At 44.3% G+C, this 17,783-nt stretch overlaps 2 protein-coding genes across 2 annotated transcripts in view; both read right to left on the bottom strand.

The window, feature by feature from the left end:
• ylpm1 (YLP motif containing 1) overlaps positions 1-8,274 on the bottom strand; it is a 40,852-nt gene extending 32,578 nt beyond the window's left edge. Inside the window, 3 exon segments of the mRNA XM_007908540.2 lie at positions 538-807; positions 1,355-1,438; positions 7,825-8,274. Of these exon segments, the coding sequence (XP_007906731.2) occupies positions 538-807; positions 1,355-1,438; positions 7,825-8,274 (804 nt within the window).
• A 4,787-nt stretch (positions 8,275-13,061) lies between these two features.
• Positions 13,062-17,749, bottom strand: fcf1 (FCF1 rRNA-processing protein). Its single transcript, XM_007908518.2, has 8 exons — positions 17,637-17,749; positions 17,197-17,264; positions 16,228-16,299; positions 15,934-16,082; positions 15,222-15,294; positions 14,715-14,802; positions 13,770-13,864; positions 13,062-13,387 (listed from the first exon to the last, which is right to left on the bottom strand). The coding sequence occupies exons 1-8, from the start codon at positions 17,637-17,639 to the stop codon at positions 13,339-13,341; spliced, it is 597 nt and encodes a 198-aa protein (XP_007906709.1). The 5' UTR covers positions 17,640-17,749; the 3' UTR covers positions 13,062-13,338.
• Between the last annotated feature and the right edge of the window lie 34 nt (positions 17,750-17,783).

Raw genomic sequence — 17,783 nt, 5'->3', positions numbered from 1 at the left:
AACTAAACTAAGGTCTCAATATCCATGGATTTATTGTGTGGGGGTTCTCAGTCAGGATACTTAATGTCGTGGGGGCTTTGAGCCTGGAACTTTCTGAACCCCTTGGCCTAAACTGTGAGCTCAAAGTCCCAACATGGAGCTTGGACCCACATCTTTCTGATCTGAAAACGTGAAGGCTGTTAATTGAGCCAAATATATGGTTGCAAGAATGAGTGAACATTTTGAAATAGCTCATAGTTTTAAGAGGTCACACTGAATACACTTAGCACATTGTGTCCTTGTGACAACCAAAAGGTCAAAGGAAACTCCAGGCTATTTATCCCTTCAGGTACTGAATGTCTTTTTGCTCTAACTGCCAATATGTTCACAATTCTATGATACCCGAATATTGAAGCCCTTTTCTCATTACTTCTCCCTTCTAATTAGTAGAAACTAAAATTTTGAAAATCACCAACTCAATTTTAGTAATTTTAATGCCACTACTCCCTTTCCGTAGCCCAAGATACAGATTTACACCAAAGTCTAAATGTCTCCTACCTTTGATTCTTCAGGAGGCGGAGGTGGGGGTAAATCATCTTTAGGTGGTGGGGGTGGAGGTTCTGTTCTGGGGCCCTCATGTGCTGCAGCTGGGGGCAAAGGTGGCTGAGAAGTGTACAAGGCCTTGGCTTCTCCCTGTTTGTGCAGCAGAGAGTCACTGATCTGGTTTGTTTCTAAACTCTGGCTAATTTCCTGATGGGCTCCAAACTGCTTGCTTCCATGCTTTTGTAAGATTTGTAGATGCTGTTGATACCAAAACTGCTGTTGTTGCTGCCAGAGAATGCAAAGACATTGACATTAATTTTGTAATTCAGAGCTCGGGCCGTACACCCCTGGCAGTGTTTGATAAACCACAGGGAGAAGAGTGGACTCGGATTTAACAAAAAGGTTTTAGCTCGATTTGGTATTTTCTGTCACTGCAACTCTTTAACTGTTCAAAGCTTGGAGCACATGGTTAAACCTGGAAGTGTTACTTTGGTGATATCTTACTTGCATACAAATACAGTATTACACAATACTTTTCGATATACCTTGTTTCTGTGCAGATAAACTTGTCCTGAACTCTTAGGATGCTCAATGGTTTTGGCAAGGAGGTTGCTAGGAATTAATCATTTAAGAAACAATTGAAACTTAGTTTTCAATAATTTGGTAGGGGAGCCATTTTGCAGATGCTCGGAGGAGATTGAAGTACCTTGTTGTGGAAAATATGGATGTGGGAGTACACAATAGTACTTCCACGTCCAGCTCCTAGCACTCTCCCACTACTATTTCATCCACAAAACAAACATACTTTTCTAACTCAATGTTTTTCACTTACCTGATAGGAACCATTTATTGTTTTGGAGAGATCATTAGGAACCTTTTTGTCACCAGGTGATGTCATAGTGTTCCCTGTTGCTGGCTGAAATATATGGGAAATTCAAATGTCAACACAATAGGTTATTTTATTGGCACAGCTCTGAAAAATGTAGTTTGCCAATGAATAAAGAGGCAAAAACAATTGTACATCAATTATTTCATTTGTGGATAACAATCCCAGTAACTAAAATGCATATATTACATATTTCTATAAACCAACAGAAGGGTTTGCATTGCACTAATTGTTAATCACAGAAATTGATTTAAACCTTAATGTGACTACTTTTTGAAAAGTATATATGTTATGTATAACATACCATGGCTGTTCTTGCAACAGCCATGTAATGCCAGAACTTGCTTGGCTGTTGCAAGAAATCACACAGATCCCTAAGACATATGTCAATGCGATGCACTGTGCAGCATTACACTACAAGGTTTACAGCAATGCTTTACCAATTTAATATTGTGTATGTAAGGTGCTATATCAGATGGAAGGATTATTATTATGTTAGCTAGTGCTGTATAAAATTGATTTTTAAGAAAGTAATCCAGGAATTCAACTGTACAACAACAACAATAATAATAATAATCCTTGCATTTGATATAGCGCTTTTCACGTCGGGAGGACGTCCCAAAGCGCTTCACAGAACACACTGTAAAGTGAATTGACTGTATATTTGTGGGCGAACGCGGCAGCCAATTGCGCACAGCAATGTCCCACAAACAGTCGTAGGTTGAAAATGACTAATTTATTATTGTTTTTGGTTTTGGAGGGATTATTATTAGGCTCTGTGTGGAGTAAGGAAACTTGCCCAAGGTTTCGCCCTCTGCCTGGAATTGAACTCAGGTGTCTCACTTGCAAAGCGAGTGCTCTAACCACTGAGCTACAGGACTCCAACAACAACAACATTTCATTTATAGAGCGCCTTTCACGTCGGGAGGATGTCCCAAGGCGCTGGACAGTTGGGTCGGGACCCGAGCAGGGGGGAAATGGTCAGGGTGAGGGGAGGGAAGGGAGGGAGGGAGCGAGGAGGGGGTAGAGAGTCGAGAGGGGAGCTGAAGGCACGGTTGAAGAGAAAGTTCTTGATACCGGCCTTGAAGGAGGAAAGGGAGGAGGCGCGAAGGTGCTGGGGGATGGAGTTCCAGAGCCTCGGGGCTGAGAGGCTGAAAGCCCGGCCACCGATGGTAGGGCGGTTAGGGCGGGGGATGTGGAGCAGACCCTCCATTCCAGAGGAACGGAGGTTACGAAAGGGCAGTAGGGGGATAGTAGGTCGGAGAGGTAGGAAGGAGCGAGGCCGTGAATGGCCTTGTAGGTGAGGATGAGGATCTTGAATTTGTACAGTAATCACAAATCACAAGTAGAATCCATGATTGGGTCCCTAACATTTGATTATTGCTTCATAGCTCCCAGAAAGGTATACATTATTTGTATAATATGTTGGAAGAGATGGGCTTTGCTGGTGGCAGGTATGCTACAGAATATCAGCCAAGACAGCCTATGTGAAATGACTGCAAAATCTACAATGATAATCTAGATTTGATTATCAGAAATGGAAAACAGATGACCCTAATTGTCTTGAGACTTTGAATCTTTCCCCATATGACTAGTCTTCTCCTGAATATATTTTAAGTAATACACACACACTGTATTATCAACACATATGCACACTGTACAGAAGTCTGAGAAAAACACATGGAGAATTCCATCACAAGAATATGAATTTGTAACCTAAATGATCGTATATTCAGTGATAATTTAAAAAAAATAAAGATTGGCTTGACTGGCCATGCAATTACCCCAAACTCAATGTCTACAATTCCTTTCCCATTCTACGCCTCTGAAATTCCTCCTTCAACTCACCCAGTATGCCTTTGACTGAACCTCACTCCCACCCACATTCCCCAGTGGAAAATCTCCTGCTCCAGGAGAATCCTTGTGTTTATCCAGCGAGGGAAAATTTCCATAGCATGAATAGAACAAATCTTGTCACAGGGTACAAACAAAAGAATGAGCAGAATCTTACGTTCACTGGATTTAGGACCAGAGAGCATGTGTGCAGTAGAGTTCAGACAACTTGTAAAAATACAGAAAAAAAGGTTTATGCCTCAAACGTTGTTGACAATTGCTGATTCAAAAGAGTTTGAGAAGGCAGATTCCTATATAAAATAAAATAACCAGTCACAATGCTTCGGCCCACTGTTTCTCCAAACTTTAATCTTAGCACCTCAAGTGCAAGTTTGGGATTGAGTTACAGGCTACATCAAGGGCTTCCAAAGACATCAAAAACCAAAAGAACCATTTACAAATATCCTCTAAAATCTGTAGGGTGCAAGCAAGACACGTTCAACTGTACAGACTATTTACATCTTACTCTGGAAGAAACAGCTGAGTGAATCAATAATATTGGAAAACTAATGAATAACATTAAATTGATGGGCAGAAGGAAACATGGAAATGTACCACACAAAAGAAGGCTACTCTGTTTTCCCACTGATATCTCTTGATTTTGAAGTTGCCCTTTATATTAATTCCATTTTCACACTTACAACTATGGAACTACATCTCAGCACAAGAAAGGATAGAAGAAATAGCAAGAACATCGGGAAGAAAACCATTTTGGAGAAGCATCTCTTACATTGGAACCTAATGCAGAACAATTGAGTGAAGAGTTGCCGTGGCTACAGATGCTCCTTTGAGCTTTTACTTTCTTGCCATCACTTGAAGATATCAAAAGCAGCTTCTGATTTGATATAAAATTGACATTTGTCAGAATTGTGTTTCTTTTTAAGAAAGGGACTCAACTTCCCAGATCATACACAAACTCTTGGTGAAATGTGGGGGATTTCAGCCCACGCTTTTGGTAATAGTTACAAATCAATTGCTTGAAAGTGCGCAATAACTGACAAGAGATGACTATACGCCATGTTTCCCCTCTACTTGTGGAGAAGCACTTCACATCTGCTTAGCATTTTTCTGTAAAGATTTTACTGAGATCAGAAACTCTGTAGCGTAAGCGATCAGAGAAAAATGCATATAAAATGTTAATTCTTATTAGCTAATTCGATGTCAAGGACACAATTTGGTAACAATTTCACTTTATTATTATTATTCCCATGATGCAAAATATTACTGGGTGCCTGTATATTGATAACAATACAAGAGATGCCATTGAATAAAAGGTTAATGGTTTTCTGTTCTTAGGTGCAGATTATAATTCAATTTTTGAAAGAGAAGAGGTTATCACCCTAGGTCCAGGCCAACAATTATCTAGATTAATTGATCATTCACCTGGCTGTTTGTGCACAATAGTAATAAGTATCAAAAAAGTTGTTATACTTGACAACAATTACTGTAAAGTTCTATAAAAACGAAGTTTTCTAATTGTGTTCACTTAATTAGCAAAGGCATCTGAAATTTGAAAGATGTGCATTCAATATTTAGTTCAACAAGAGTCGCTGGGAACACTCAGCAGGTCAGGCAGCACCTATGGAGAAAGGAAAATGAGTCAACGTTTCAAGCTCATGACCCTTCGTCAGAACTCCAGTCCAGTGGACCCAAAACGTTGACTCACTTTCCCTTCTCCCAGGTGCTGCCTGACCTGCTGAGTGTTCCCAGCGACTTCTGTTTTTCTTTCAGATTTCCAGCATCTGCAGCATTTTGTGTTTTGTTTGGTTCAACAAGGTTTGATTAAGAGTTAATGTTGTCTGCAATGCATTCAAATTTCCAGTTACAAAGGAGAACTAACGAGGACAGAGTAAGAGACATCTAATATTAGATATTCTACCCTACCTGATGCCTCCCTAGGTGACAGTATTGTTATTAGTGATATTACAGCTATACATATTTGAGAGGTAAATGTCAAAGTCAATCACCTACTGTACATAAAATGCTCATTGATTTACAACAGAGAACATTTTTCGCCAAATCTATTATTCTGAACATATACCACTAAAGAAGTATTCGTACAAGAGAGCTCACTTTGTAAACTAATTCTGAATGTAGGTTCCATTAACTTCAACAGCACATTGATACTGCATTCAGTGTTTGCTGCATATCCCTTCAGGACAAAACTTACAAACTGATCAATATCTTCTTATTCCATAATCAATCTCAAGGATAATAATAATAATAATCCTCATTTGATATAGCGCTTTTCATGTCGGGAGGACGTCCCAAAGCGCTTCACAGAATATACTGTAAAGTGAATTGACTGTATATTTGTGGGCGAACGCGGCAGGCAAAAGGCCCAAAGCAATGTCCCACAAACAGTCGTAGATTGAAAATGACCAATTTATTATTGTTTTTGGTTTTGGAGGGATTATTATTAGGCTCTGTGTGGAGTAAGGAAACTTGCCCAAGGTTTCGCCCTCTGCCGGGAATTGAACTCAGGTCTCTCACTTCCAAAGCGAGTGCTCTGACCACTGAGCTACAGGACTCCACACATATCCAACACAGAAGCTATGATTCTCCTGTCAGCCATCAATCAACATGGACAGCAAGCTACTGCATCGACACAGCATGAAATCTGTTTCTGAATGGGAATCATTCCCTAATCCTGAAGCCACTGTTAAGCGCTCTGAGGCGCTACCCTGTGTGGAGGGCGCTATATAAGTGCAAGTTGTTGATGTTGTTGTTACTGGACAAAACAGGTGCTCCCACTTATAATAATAATAATAATCCTTGCATTTGATATAGCGCTTTTCACGTCGGGAGGACGTCCCAAAGCGCTTCACAGAATATACTGTAAAGTGAATTGACTGTATATTTGTGGGCGAACACGGCAGCCAATTGCGCACAGCAATGTCCCACAAACAGTCGTAGATTGAAAAATGACCTATTTATTATTGTTTTTGGTTTTGGAGGGATTATTATTAGGCTCTGTGTGGAGTAAGGAAACTGCCCAAGGTTTCGCCCTCTGCCGGGAATTGAACCCAGGTGTCTCACTTGCAAAGCGAGTGCTCTAACCGCTACAGAACTCCACTTCCCTGTTTTAGACGCTCGTTTAACCAAATATCTGTCTAGTGTGAACAGGGATAACTCCCAACTTAGAATTTTTTTTTAAATATTCGGATGGGAGATACACACTGGACTGGAGTTCTCACTAGGGCATTATTCACCTTTAATGCCATGCATAATGTTCACTTCTTCCAATTAGTTTTCTTTCAAAACTACAGAAGACTTCAAAAGAATTAATTCAACAATTTGCCAAATTCTTGAGTAAATATACATCCAGGTGGCATTACACCCCAATAGATTCACACACATGGAGTTCCTGACCCTGGACGGGCAAAGCCACGATTGAGAGGCACTGAATAAAGAAAAGACACAAAAAGTAGAGAAACAACGATAGAAATTAGCAAAAGTTGGAGTCCAGTTACTTGAGGCCTTGTTAAAAAAAATCACCAGGTGACTGCTTGTACAGAATTGCCAGGCCTCTTAGCCAAGCAAAACTACAGTCAAACCATGAAAAGTCAAATATGGAAGGAAAAAATTAAAATTAATATGCGAATTTGTCCACTTCATTTTATTCCAGGCAGTCTCTGGAAGATGCTCCTTCTACTTCAACTAAGCCGCTAAAATCCCTATCGACTTTACCAGGGCTTTGGGAGGTCCTCCCGATATGAAAGGAGCTGTACAAATGTACTTTGTTGTTACCAAATGCAACTTTTGGATCCAACCTTCCAGCAAGGGAGTTATGTACTTACAGTCTCTACGAATTAAGTCATTGGATTTTAGTTAATGGTGACCAAAAATGATCTGGACACGACTGTGACAACCCAGTCATTGGGGTAGAGTGAAGGAGGGAAATGGACCAAGGTCATAAGAATTGCTAAAAGAATTGAATCCAGTTCGCCTTCCACAATCCTGATAGTCGCATACACATGTCATGTCCCAAACTATTTACTGTATCCCAAGATATTATTTCCTGAACAAAATCCATCTGATTTGCTTTTGAAAGTAAAAGCTGCCTTTCAATTCTACACCACTCATCTATATATAACAATCCTCATCTCCACTGCACGGTTACCCAATTTGCAAACCATAAAAACACGAATGCAAAAATGTGCAGATTGACATCTTTTTTTAAAAAAAAAGCTATCGGAAAATCCATCTTTCTACGTGCTTTACTTTACATACGCTGGTGACCTCGGCACATGTATAAATCATGGCCACTGGGGCACAGTCCTGGATGAACCAGACCCTGGCAGGCGTTAGCAGCAAAACCGAATGAACTAAAAGCAGTGCGATGTTTAAACTGTATAACTTCACATCACCGCCATCCTCGTATATTCCGCGAAGCGCTCGGAGACGTCTCGAAGACGTGATGAGGCGCTATATCAAATGCAAGGATTATGATGATGATGATGATGATAGCACAGGGAGGATAGTGTGATGGGAAGTTGCTTTCCCCCCTTTCTGTTTCTCACCTGTAAAGGCAGCGGGAAGTCAGGGTGTTGCTGAGTGTTGTTGTGAGTGGCCTGGCCGGGCTGCGGGGGGCCGCTGCTCTCCCAGCTGCCCTGAGGCGGCGGGGGCTGGAGCTGCAGAGCCGCTGGCGGTGGAGGCGGTGGCAGAGGCGGCGGGGGCTGGTGTGCTGGGTGTTGCAGCACCGACTGCATCTGCTGCTGGTGCATCTGTTGGAGCTGCTGCATCTGCTGCAGGTGCTGCTGCCTCAGCGTCTGGAAGTTGGAGGCCGCGAGGCCGGCGCCGGGGGTCGGTGGCGGGGCGACGGCTGGGCTCGGGGTGGCGGCGACGGCGGCGACAGCCGGGGCTGGGACTCGGGGCCCAGGGGGGAGCGGCGGGTGAGCGCCCACCCCTCCTCCGCCATAATAGGGGTAGTGCGCCCCTCCCCCACCATAGCGGCCCCAGGACGGGTACATCCACCGAAGATTTAAAAATCCCTTTCAAACCGCCGAAATCCTCGACCAACGTTCGCTGTGGCGGATGCGATGGATATTCCTGACGGAACGTCCTGTCGAGATGCGACCGGAGCGGCTCCTGTGAGTGTTTTCAAGCCGTCTCTGTCCCTCGGCCCTCGCTGCCCGGCGCCATTACATGAACCGAGACTCAAACAACGGGCGCTGCGCGGCGCGACGTGACGTGATCACGCAGCGGGCTCGAGTTACGCACGCACCGCACGCACGCACGCACGCACGCACGCGGCGTGGAGACGCAATTGTTTGGTTGACCCAAAGCAATGTGGGCGGTTTGGGCGGGTTCACGCCCGATTGGGCGGGTTTTTGTTGCGCTGTGTGTGATAGAGGCTGCGGTGGGGGTGTTGCCTCATTTTTATTTTTGAAACCTGCAAAACGCTCCTTCCTCCCCCTGGAAAACCTTTTCTTACACAATTTCAAAAGCACTGACCTAAATTGGCCACTCTGCTACTCATAGGATAATATTGGGCTACTATTGGGGCGAGTATTTGGTTGACTTTGGGCTACAAACCTATAATAATAATAATCCTTGCATTTGATATAGCGTTTTTCACGTCGAGAGGACGTCCCAAAGCGCTTCACAGAATATACTGTAAAGTGAATTGACTGTATATTTGTGGGCGAACGCGGCAGCCAATTGCGCACAGCAATGTCCCACAAACAGTCGTGGATTGAAAATGACCAATTTATTATTGTTTTTGGTTTTGGAGGGATTATTATTAGGCTCTGTGTGGAGTAAGGAAACTTGCCCAAGGTTTCGCCCTCTGCCTGGAATTGAACTCAGGTCTCTCACTTGCAAAGCGAGTGCTCTAACCACTGAGCTACAGGACTCCACACTAATATCTGGCAATCTTGGTCCCAAAACGCCTTCAATATGGTGGTGGTTGTCTTCTCTCTCTCTCTCTCTCTCCACCCACCCCCAAGTTTACACTCTATTAAGTCTTCAGACTTGAGCAGAGATAGTATTTCAAAGCTTACTGTTGGCACTTCCAGTACAAGATAAGCTATTCTGGCCAACAATCCCAATTCTTGTCCAAAACACAAAATACTGCAGATGCTGGAAATCCGAAACAATAACAAAAGAGAACTTTGTTAGAACAGACGAAGGGTTGTGGACCCGAAAAGTTGACTCACTTTCCTTTCTCCATGACCTGCTGAGTTTTCCCAGCTCGCTCCATTTTTGTTCCCCCAATTCTTGTTTCTTGGTTCTAAGTCATAAAGTACAGAAGGTACAATACTACATTGTCAGGGATGTCATCATTCAGATGATTCCTTAAACCAAGTCCCTATCTGTATTTGTTCAGATGGGCATTAAAGATCCCATAGAACTATTTGCAAACAGAAAGGATTTTCTCCTGGTGTCTTAAACCTCCAGCTAAAACGATTCATTCACTGTTCGTGCAAATTCTCTGCCATATTTGCCTACAAATGTCACTACCTTTCATTGTATTCAGTTTAGCACTTTTGAGCCATCCTCCCAACTTCCTCCCCAAATTATTCAACAACAAGATTTCATTTATAGAGCCCTTTCACGTCGGGAGGACCTACCAAGGCGCTGGACAGTTGGGTCAGGACCCGAGCATTGGGGGGAAATGGTCAAGGGAAGGGAGGGAGCGAGGAGGGGGTAGAGAGTCGAGAGGGGAGCTGAAGGCACGGTCGAAGAGAAAGGTCTTGAGACCGGCCTTGAAGGAGGAAAGGGAGGAAGCGGCGAAGGCACTGGGGGATGGAGTTCCAGAGCCTCAGGGCTGAGAGGCTGAAGGCCACCGATGGTAGGGCGGTTGGGGCGGGGGATGTGGAGCAGACCGGAGCCAGAGGAACGGAGGGTACGGGCAGGTAGGTAGGGGGATAGTAGGTCGGAGAGGTAGGAGGGAGCAAGGCCGTGAATGGCCTTGTAGGTGAGGATGAGGATCTTGAATTCGATCCTCTGGGGGATGGGGAGCCAGTGGAGGCGAGCGAGGGTGGGAGTGATGTGGTCCGAAGCCTGGTGCGGGACAGTACACGAGCTGCAGAGTTCTGAATGACCTGCAGTGTGGAGGGAGGGCCGGGAAGGCCGGCGAGGAGAGAGTTCCATAGTCCAGCCTTGAGGTGATAAAGGCGTGGACCAGAGTTTCAGCCGCGTGAGAGGTGAGGTAGTGCCGTAGTCTGGCGATGTTCCGGAGGTGATGGAAGGCGGTGCCAGTTGTGGCGCAGATATGAGGAAGAAAGGACAGCTCAGGGTCGAACAGAACCCCAAGGTTCCTGATGGCTTTGAGAGGTGGAGAGTGCGGCCTTTGATGCTGATAGCACCTGAGGTGCGGAGGCGCTGACGTGAGCCAATCAGGAGGGCCTCAGTTTTGCGCACGTTAGGCTGAAGAAAGTTGTCTCTCGTCCAGGACTCGATGTCAGACAGGCAGCTGTCAGGACATCGGTGGTCGTGGAGTTGAGGGTAGAGGAGGAAAGGTAGAGTTGGGTGTCATCCGCATACATGTGGAAGTTAACCCCATGTCTGCAGATGATGTCACCAAGGGGGAGCATATAGAGGGTGAAGAGGAGGGGACCGAGGACAGAGCCCTGAGGGACACCGCACGAGACAGTGCGGGGGGTGGAGGAAAAGCCGTAAACGGAGACAAAGTGAAGACGGTGAGAGAGGTACAACCTAAACCACTCAAGGACAGGGCCTTGAAGGTTGAGGTGGGAGGACAAGTGGTGGAGTAGGATAGCGTGGTCGACCGTATCGAATGTGGCCGATAGGTTGAGGAGGACGAGGAGGCAGAGGGAGCCCTGGTCGCAGATGGTCAGGATGTCATTGGTGACCTTGACCAGGGCAGTTTCTGTGCTATGGGCAGCACGGAAACCCGACTGAAGGGGTTCGAATAATGAATGGGTGGAGAGGAAAGAGCGCAGCTGGGAGGCGACAACTCTTTCAAGGACCTTGGACAGGAAGGGGAGGTTGGAGATGGGCCGGTAGCTTGATAGCTGCGACGCATCAAGGGAGGGTTTTTCCAAGGTGGGAGTGATGGTGGCAGTTTTTAGGGGAATGGGAACAGAGCCAAAGGAGAGGGACAGGTTGATGATGTCTGTGAGAAGTGGGGCAAGGAGGTGGAGCTGGGAGTGGGGATGGGGTCAAGGGAGCAGGTGGTGGGTTTCAGGGACAGGATGAGTTTGGTGACAGATGGTGGGGAAACAGGTTCGAAGGTGTGTAGGGAAGGATGGGTAGGAGTCGGAGTGTGGGAGGGAGGGGGTGGGGGGATGTTGGAGGGGCAGTGACCGCGGAGCGGATTCCTTTGATTTTGGATTCAAAGAAATCCAGCATCTCCTCGCAGTGAAGGTTGGAGGAGATGACCTGCGCGGGGTTGTGGGGGGGACGGAGGAGTCGGGATGTGGTAGAAAACAGTAGCCCGGGGTTGTCCTTTGCCTCCAGGATTATCCTGGAGTAGAAGGACGACTTGGCCGAGGCTAGAGTGGAGCGGTAGATTTTGAGGAGGTCCAGCTAGATTTATTGGTGGACCGTTAGGCCAGATTTGAGGCAGGTACGTTCAGCGGCCAACACCTGGCTCTTCAGTGAGCGGAGGTGGGCGGTGAACCAGGGGGAGGAGCGAGAGTAAGAGACAGTACGGGAGGTGATGGGGGCAAGTGTTGAGTGTGGAGGAGAGGGTGTTGTGGAGGAGGGTGAGAGCAGAAGAGGGGTCAGTGAGGGTTGAAGGCCAGAGGGAGAGGAGTTCAGAGGACTCCAAGGCAGCGGTTAGGGATTGTGGGGGTAATTTCTTCCAAAATATTCAGCTCCTTGCTTTTGTGGGATATTGCCAGTATATTCACTGTTGTTTACCTGCACATCAGTCATAGCACTTCAAAGTTAACGACTACATGAAGCACTTTTGAGATGTTTCAACACTTCCATTTCCCACATCAGCCACTATTGTGGTCTTATGAGCAAGACTGTTAAATTATTACTCAACTGTGAGGCGTTATGTGCATGCAATCTTTACAAACCAACTGGCCATTCACCTCATGGCTGTTGGTGGGATCTTCCTGACAACCATCTGTTGCATTTGCCCACAGAAATAGCCACTATACTTGACAATAATTACTTGTGAAGCAGATTGAGACATGTTAAGGTGCCTGATCCTTACATACGACAGAGGATACAGTCTCAAAATGTCTGCAATTTTATTTAAAAGGAAAACAATCGGGAGGGAAGGGGAGAATGTTGAGGAGAAACAAGACAATCACCAGACTTTAACTTTAAAGTTTCACTCACTCCAATGCTCTCATATTCAATTAAATTACAACCATGTTTGGGATTCAAACCAAAACCAGCACTGAGTGTTTCTACTGCACGAGAGTGCCATTAGTTGGTATCCAGCCACAAGGATACCAATCTCCAACACAAGAGCCAGTTGCTTTCTCCCCAGCAAAACTGTTCTTCCCTCAGGTAGGAGATGGGACAAAGTTTTTGAAAAAACAAAACCACATTCTGGATGGAATGTTTTACACGTTGTGCTGGTGGGACTGTTAGTTGTCAGTTGCAACCAGCACATTTGTCTTAGTTTGTGTGTAGGGACTTGTATCACACTCGAATTACACCTATACACCTATCTGGGAAAACTTCCATTACTCAACATGTGATGCTCACAAAATATTCATAAAACACACTTTATCTTCATGAGTTGAATTCAGATGGTTATATAGTGTCTACACAGATAAGTTGGCGCTTGGTTTGAATATAATATAATAATAATCCTGCCTGCACGAAAGAAATGAAAGCAGGATGGTCCAATTCACAGCACACAACTGCCTGCCATTGAACAACCCCATTTAATAGCAAACAACAACAACAAGATTATATTTGTATAGCGCCTTTCGCGTCAGGATGTCCCAAACAATAGTCCTTTGGAAGCAATACAATGTTCTTGTGCCACAATTTAATTAAGAAGCAGTTGAGTGGATATAGGTTCAATCGAGGGCAGTTTCATCCTATTTGATTAAAATGCAATAATAGTCCTCTGACATGAATAAAAATCTGCTGTCTCATTAAAATCTAGGGGCACCAAAGTCATCCGGCATCCGTTCAATGTTGTACCTGAAATGGAAAGAAACAAGTTAAATTGAAGTGACTGATTATCAAACCATTAGCATTAAACTGTGCTTAAAGCATACAATATACATGGGCCTTTCAAACGCCAACGTTTCCCCTTCCTCTCACAGCGTCAATGAGGTGTGTATATATATTACATAAAAAAGGGGCAACATTTGGGCAGCAGACGTATATACAAAATTACATTTGCAAAGCCTTTCACGTCATTTCCCTAAAGAGCGAGTTTACAATTTATATGTCCTGAGATTGGGTCAGTTTCTTTTCACCCAGCTCAGTGACAGGTGCGAATAAAAAAGTTTATAGTGGGGAGTATGCAGGCTCAGTCCAGCTCCCTCAATCCAACATTTACTCAATCTTATGATCTTACCTGTGGTTTGTGATGTACATAATAGGGACTCCTGGAATCTTCCGAATCCTCCTCTTGAGATCTCTGTCCACTGTAGCTACAATATAGCATTTGTGCTACCATGGGAAAAACAAGAAGCATTATTTCCTTTTCTTTTTTTTCAAACAAGTCCTTCCTTAGAAAAAGGATGTGTCTAAATGTTTTGAAAAATTCATATAAACAACAACAAATTACATTTGTATAGCAGCTTTCACATCAGGAGGATGTCCCAAGGTGCTGGACAGTTAAGGATTTGGACCTGAGCTGAGGGCTGAGATAAGGGGGTGGAGCGTAGGGATAGGAGGGTGACCGAAGGCATGGTCGAAGAAGAAGATCTTGAGATGTGCATTGAAGGAGGCAAGGGATTGTGGGATAGTTTCAAAGGTTATATAAAAAAACTTGGGGCACCAAACCCGTCTGTAAACATATATTTTATATTATAGTCATACTGTGTCTAGGTTTAGCCCTTGGTCTGTGCTGAGTTAGCTGATCACAACTGGGGCATCTTGCTCAAGTTGCCGCTTTCTAAACCTTTTTGGAATGTGCATATGTGTATGGACCAGGGTTGGTTATAATACCCAAGTTAACTGACCTGCTAACACCTACAGCACTGGATAAACCAGATCCTAGCAGGAGTTTGCACCTTTAGCAACACAAACTGAACAAACTAAAAAGCAGTGCGATATTTAAGTTGTATGAGTGTATATCATCATCATCCTTGTATTTTGCCCACAAAATAGTCAATTCACATTACAATACATTCGGTGAAGTGTTTTGAGAAATCTCAATGACGTGATAAGGATCTTTATTAAATGCAAAGATGGAGAATATGTATATATACACACATAATATATATAATTTATACATATATATATGTATAAATAATTTATACAAATCAAGGAGTGCACTTTAATGTTTCTCTCTCACCTGGATGACTCTCTGCACCAGACAGTCATCAGCATACGTGCCTTTGTGAGTGCAGGGTAGTCGCTCAAACCGTGGATCCTTCGCTATCCTGCAAAAGTAAATAAAGCATCTGGAAAACCACAAGAACAAAGGTCTGGGAGCAGAATGTGAATCTATCCACAGGTTCAATTCCTCTAAGACAGTTCATCTTTGATGGGGATTGGCAGATTCTCAAGCCTCTGCATTGGAAACCTTCAGAGACTGCGCTAATGACTGGAAAACACCTACATCAGAAATGTAGTCATTGAGTTAAAGGTACAGGTGTACAACTGCTCTATTTACGTGCATCTATGGACACAGAGCAAGAAGTCAAGACACATGATGTCCCTCGTGGTCAATGACCACTTGAACAACCTGTCTGGTATTTACAAGATCCAGTATGATTTAATAGATTAGGAGAAGAGGCAGAAGAAAGAGAGCATACAGATAGGCCTGAGCCCAGTAGGAATCAGTCCTTATTCCCTTTACCTGAGTGCGACCCTGTACTTCTGTCCCAGCTTCTCAATTTCTGCCATGACACAGTCTGTGATACAGGGAACACCTGGGGAGAGGACACATCTTACAATCTCTGGAGTTGAATTTCATGCCTCCCCATCCTTAACAAGAAACTTCAACAACAGCACAATATATTTTTTTAAAACAAATCTAAAACTCTTCCTAAGACATTACAATTAATAGCCTTTGGAGTTTTGGTGGGCCGGGGTTGTTTTAAGAGTACTTTTGGTTATATTGTTGGACGAGTTTGTCAGAGACATTGGGAGGACGTAACTAAACGTAAGACTGAACTGAATTAACTTGCATTTAGAGCACAAATTAACAACTACCTCCTGGTAGCAAATCAGCTCCCCCATTGTGGGGTTTTTGAGTTCCGATTCCCTATCCTCCCCCCACCAACCCCCGACTCTCCTGTGTATCAACCCCCTATTTCACACATCTCCTTCACCGTAAAAGTGTATCTAATGCCTATTGCTACAAGAAGCAACCAAGAAAAAGCCCAGTTATTCCCCATGGAAGAATCCACCGCAGGACTATTGCTATTTCAGAGGTCTCTGCAGTTGGTGTACGGAGCAAGGAGATAAGGGAATGAACGAGAAAATGTAACAATGCAATACCTTACCACCAAAAAGAGACCCAACAGAGAAGAGAAAGAATGGAGAATGAACATGTAACTATCACTTACACTTTGCATACAAACAGTCCATCATTGACTGCACAAGGTCTAGTTTGGCTTTGATGGAGAAGTTGATGAAGTTGGTATCGACAAGGATGTAGTAGGGAGGACCAAGTTGCGTGTTATATTGGAAAAATAGACAGGATGGATACTTAGGCCTGTAATAGTGAGAAGAAAACATTAAATCAGACTAGAAATTTCAGGTTTTAGGATATCATAGGCCGTTTCATCAGGTGAGTAAAAACCTTCCCAAAACATGATGCATTTTGAAATACATTTTTATATTCCAGTTCAGGGACTTACACTTCTTTTACTTTGATAGCACTGGGATCCTCTTTCTTCTTCTCTGCCTTTTTTGCCCGATCCTTTTCTTGTCTGAAAGAATGAGAATGGAGTTTGAACCTTGTACAAAAAACAAGACTCTTTAGGGACTTGTGTGTTCAATTCTATCCTCGCTGAAAGTCATGATTATTAAACTGTTAACAAGTGTTCAGCCACAGAAGGCTGTTGGTTCTCGTGCAATGGAGAAGTGCCTTAGCTCTGCTCACTCTTCACCGGTTGGTCAGGAAAACAAGTGCTACCATTTCTATGGGGCTCACCCTCTAAATTTCTCTCCCATTTGAATGTTGTGAGGTGCATCTGCTGAATTGCACCTTACATTAAAGAGCTAAGCCAGACTGGGAAGTGCTGTATGGCAAACATTTAGTCTTGAGAAATTTGATGCTCATTAAATTTTCCATAACAACTGCACAAGGACGACAGAACTTTCCATGTCAAGTTGAATTGGTTTTCAACAGAATTACAATTAACAACACAATAACATCCTATCGTGAAGGGGAAGATCTCACAAGAAATGAAACAAAACGCAAGGAAGTAGAGACCAACTCAATGATTTTTTGGGGGATCAACCACGCGACGAACACATGTGAAAACTCATCACCATGTTTAATAGCATCCAAACCAGACAGAGTTCCACTAATGCAATCCACACATGGAAATTTCCGTGTCTGGAATGGAATGTGTACTCTCTCCTCAGAAGGACTCACTCTGTTTCCCTAACTTCAGAGAATAGCAGCAGAGGTTGGCAAGAGTCAATGCTTGGGGACCCCAACATGTACATTAGAATAACTCCTGGAGTTTAACAGCTAACACTGCATAGCCTGCTACTGAAAGCACTGCTGGCAAGTTCCAGCGAGGATCACTTTGACTTGCAAAGTTACCAGAAGCAATCTTTGTTATTTAGTTCTTCCCCAATAAATTATATAACCTTACATTCTGCCGTCTCGTAGGCTAATCATCCGCTTCATCGTGGCATATTTTCTAGTCTTCTTTGCTTTTCCCTAAAAGCAGAAACAAAAGTGATATTGAGAACAAGATTCATGATATTAATAACCAACTGAGGACGATACAGTCACACAGACTGCATCCAAATCATTACTATTATTATCATCGTCATCGGCAGCTGTGTTTACCCACAAACTGCAGTGAATTCGCTTTACACTAAAAGCTGTGAAGCGCTTTGAGACGTCTCCACGATGTGATGAGGCGCCGAGTCCAACCGCAAGGAACATGATGGCGAGTGTTTGTGGGGAACAGGAGGCCCCGCAGCCCCTCCGCAGCCCCGGTCCCCATCCATCAGAATGAGATCGTGGCTCTGTGTGTGTGTGTGTTACACGGTCCGCGCGGCGCAGAGACTGTGTGACGGTATTTACCATCTCTGTGTGTGTGTGTGTGTGTGCGGCGGCCCCGGGCCTCCCGCTCCCTCTCGCGCTGCCTCTCGGCGCTCGCCACTGACGTCACCGGAAGCGCGACAACTGACGCTCTTTGACCTCACCTCCACTTCCGGCCGGTCTCCCGCC

Source organism: Callorhinchus milii, unplaced genomic scaffold (genome assembly GCF_018977255.1).
Source record: "Callorhinchus milii isolate IMCB2004 unplaced genomic scaffold, IMCB_Cmil_1.0 Scaffold9, whole genome shotgun sequence".
In the NCBI taxonomy this organism is placed as follows: Eukaryota; Metazoa; Chordata; class Chondrichthyes; order Chimaeriformes; family Callorhinchidae; genus Callorhinchus; species Callorhinchus milii.
This window is presented reverse-complemented; position numbering and strand designations above follow the sequence as displayed.

Coding starts and splice junctions, on each gene's coding strand:
- fcf1 (XM_007908518.2), bottom strand. Junction 15,295..15,933: donor GGACTGTTTGTATGCAAAGT/GTAAGTGATAGT, acceptor TCCTCTCCCCAG/GTGTTCCCTGTATCACAGAC. Junction 13,388..13,769: donor ATGTACATCACAAACCACAG/GTAAGATCATAA, acceptor TTTCCATTTCAG/GTACAACATTGAACGGATGC.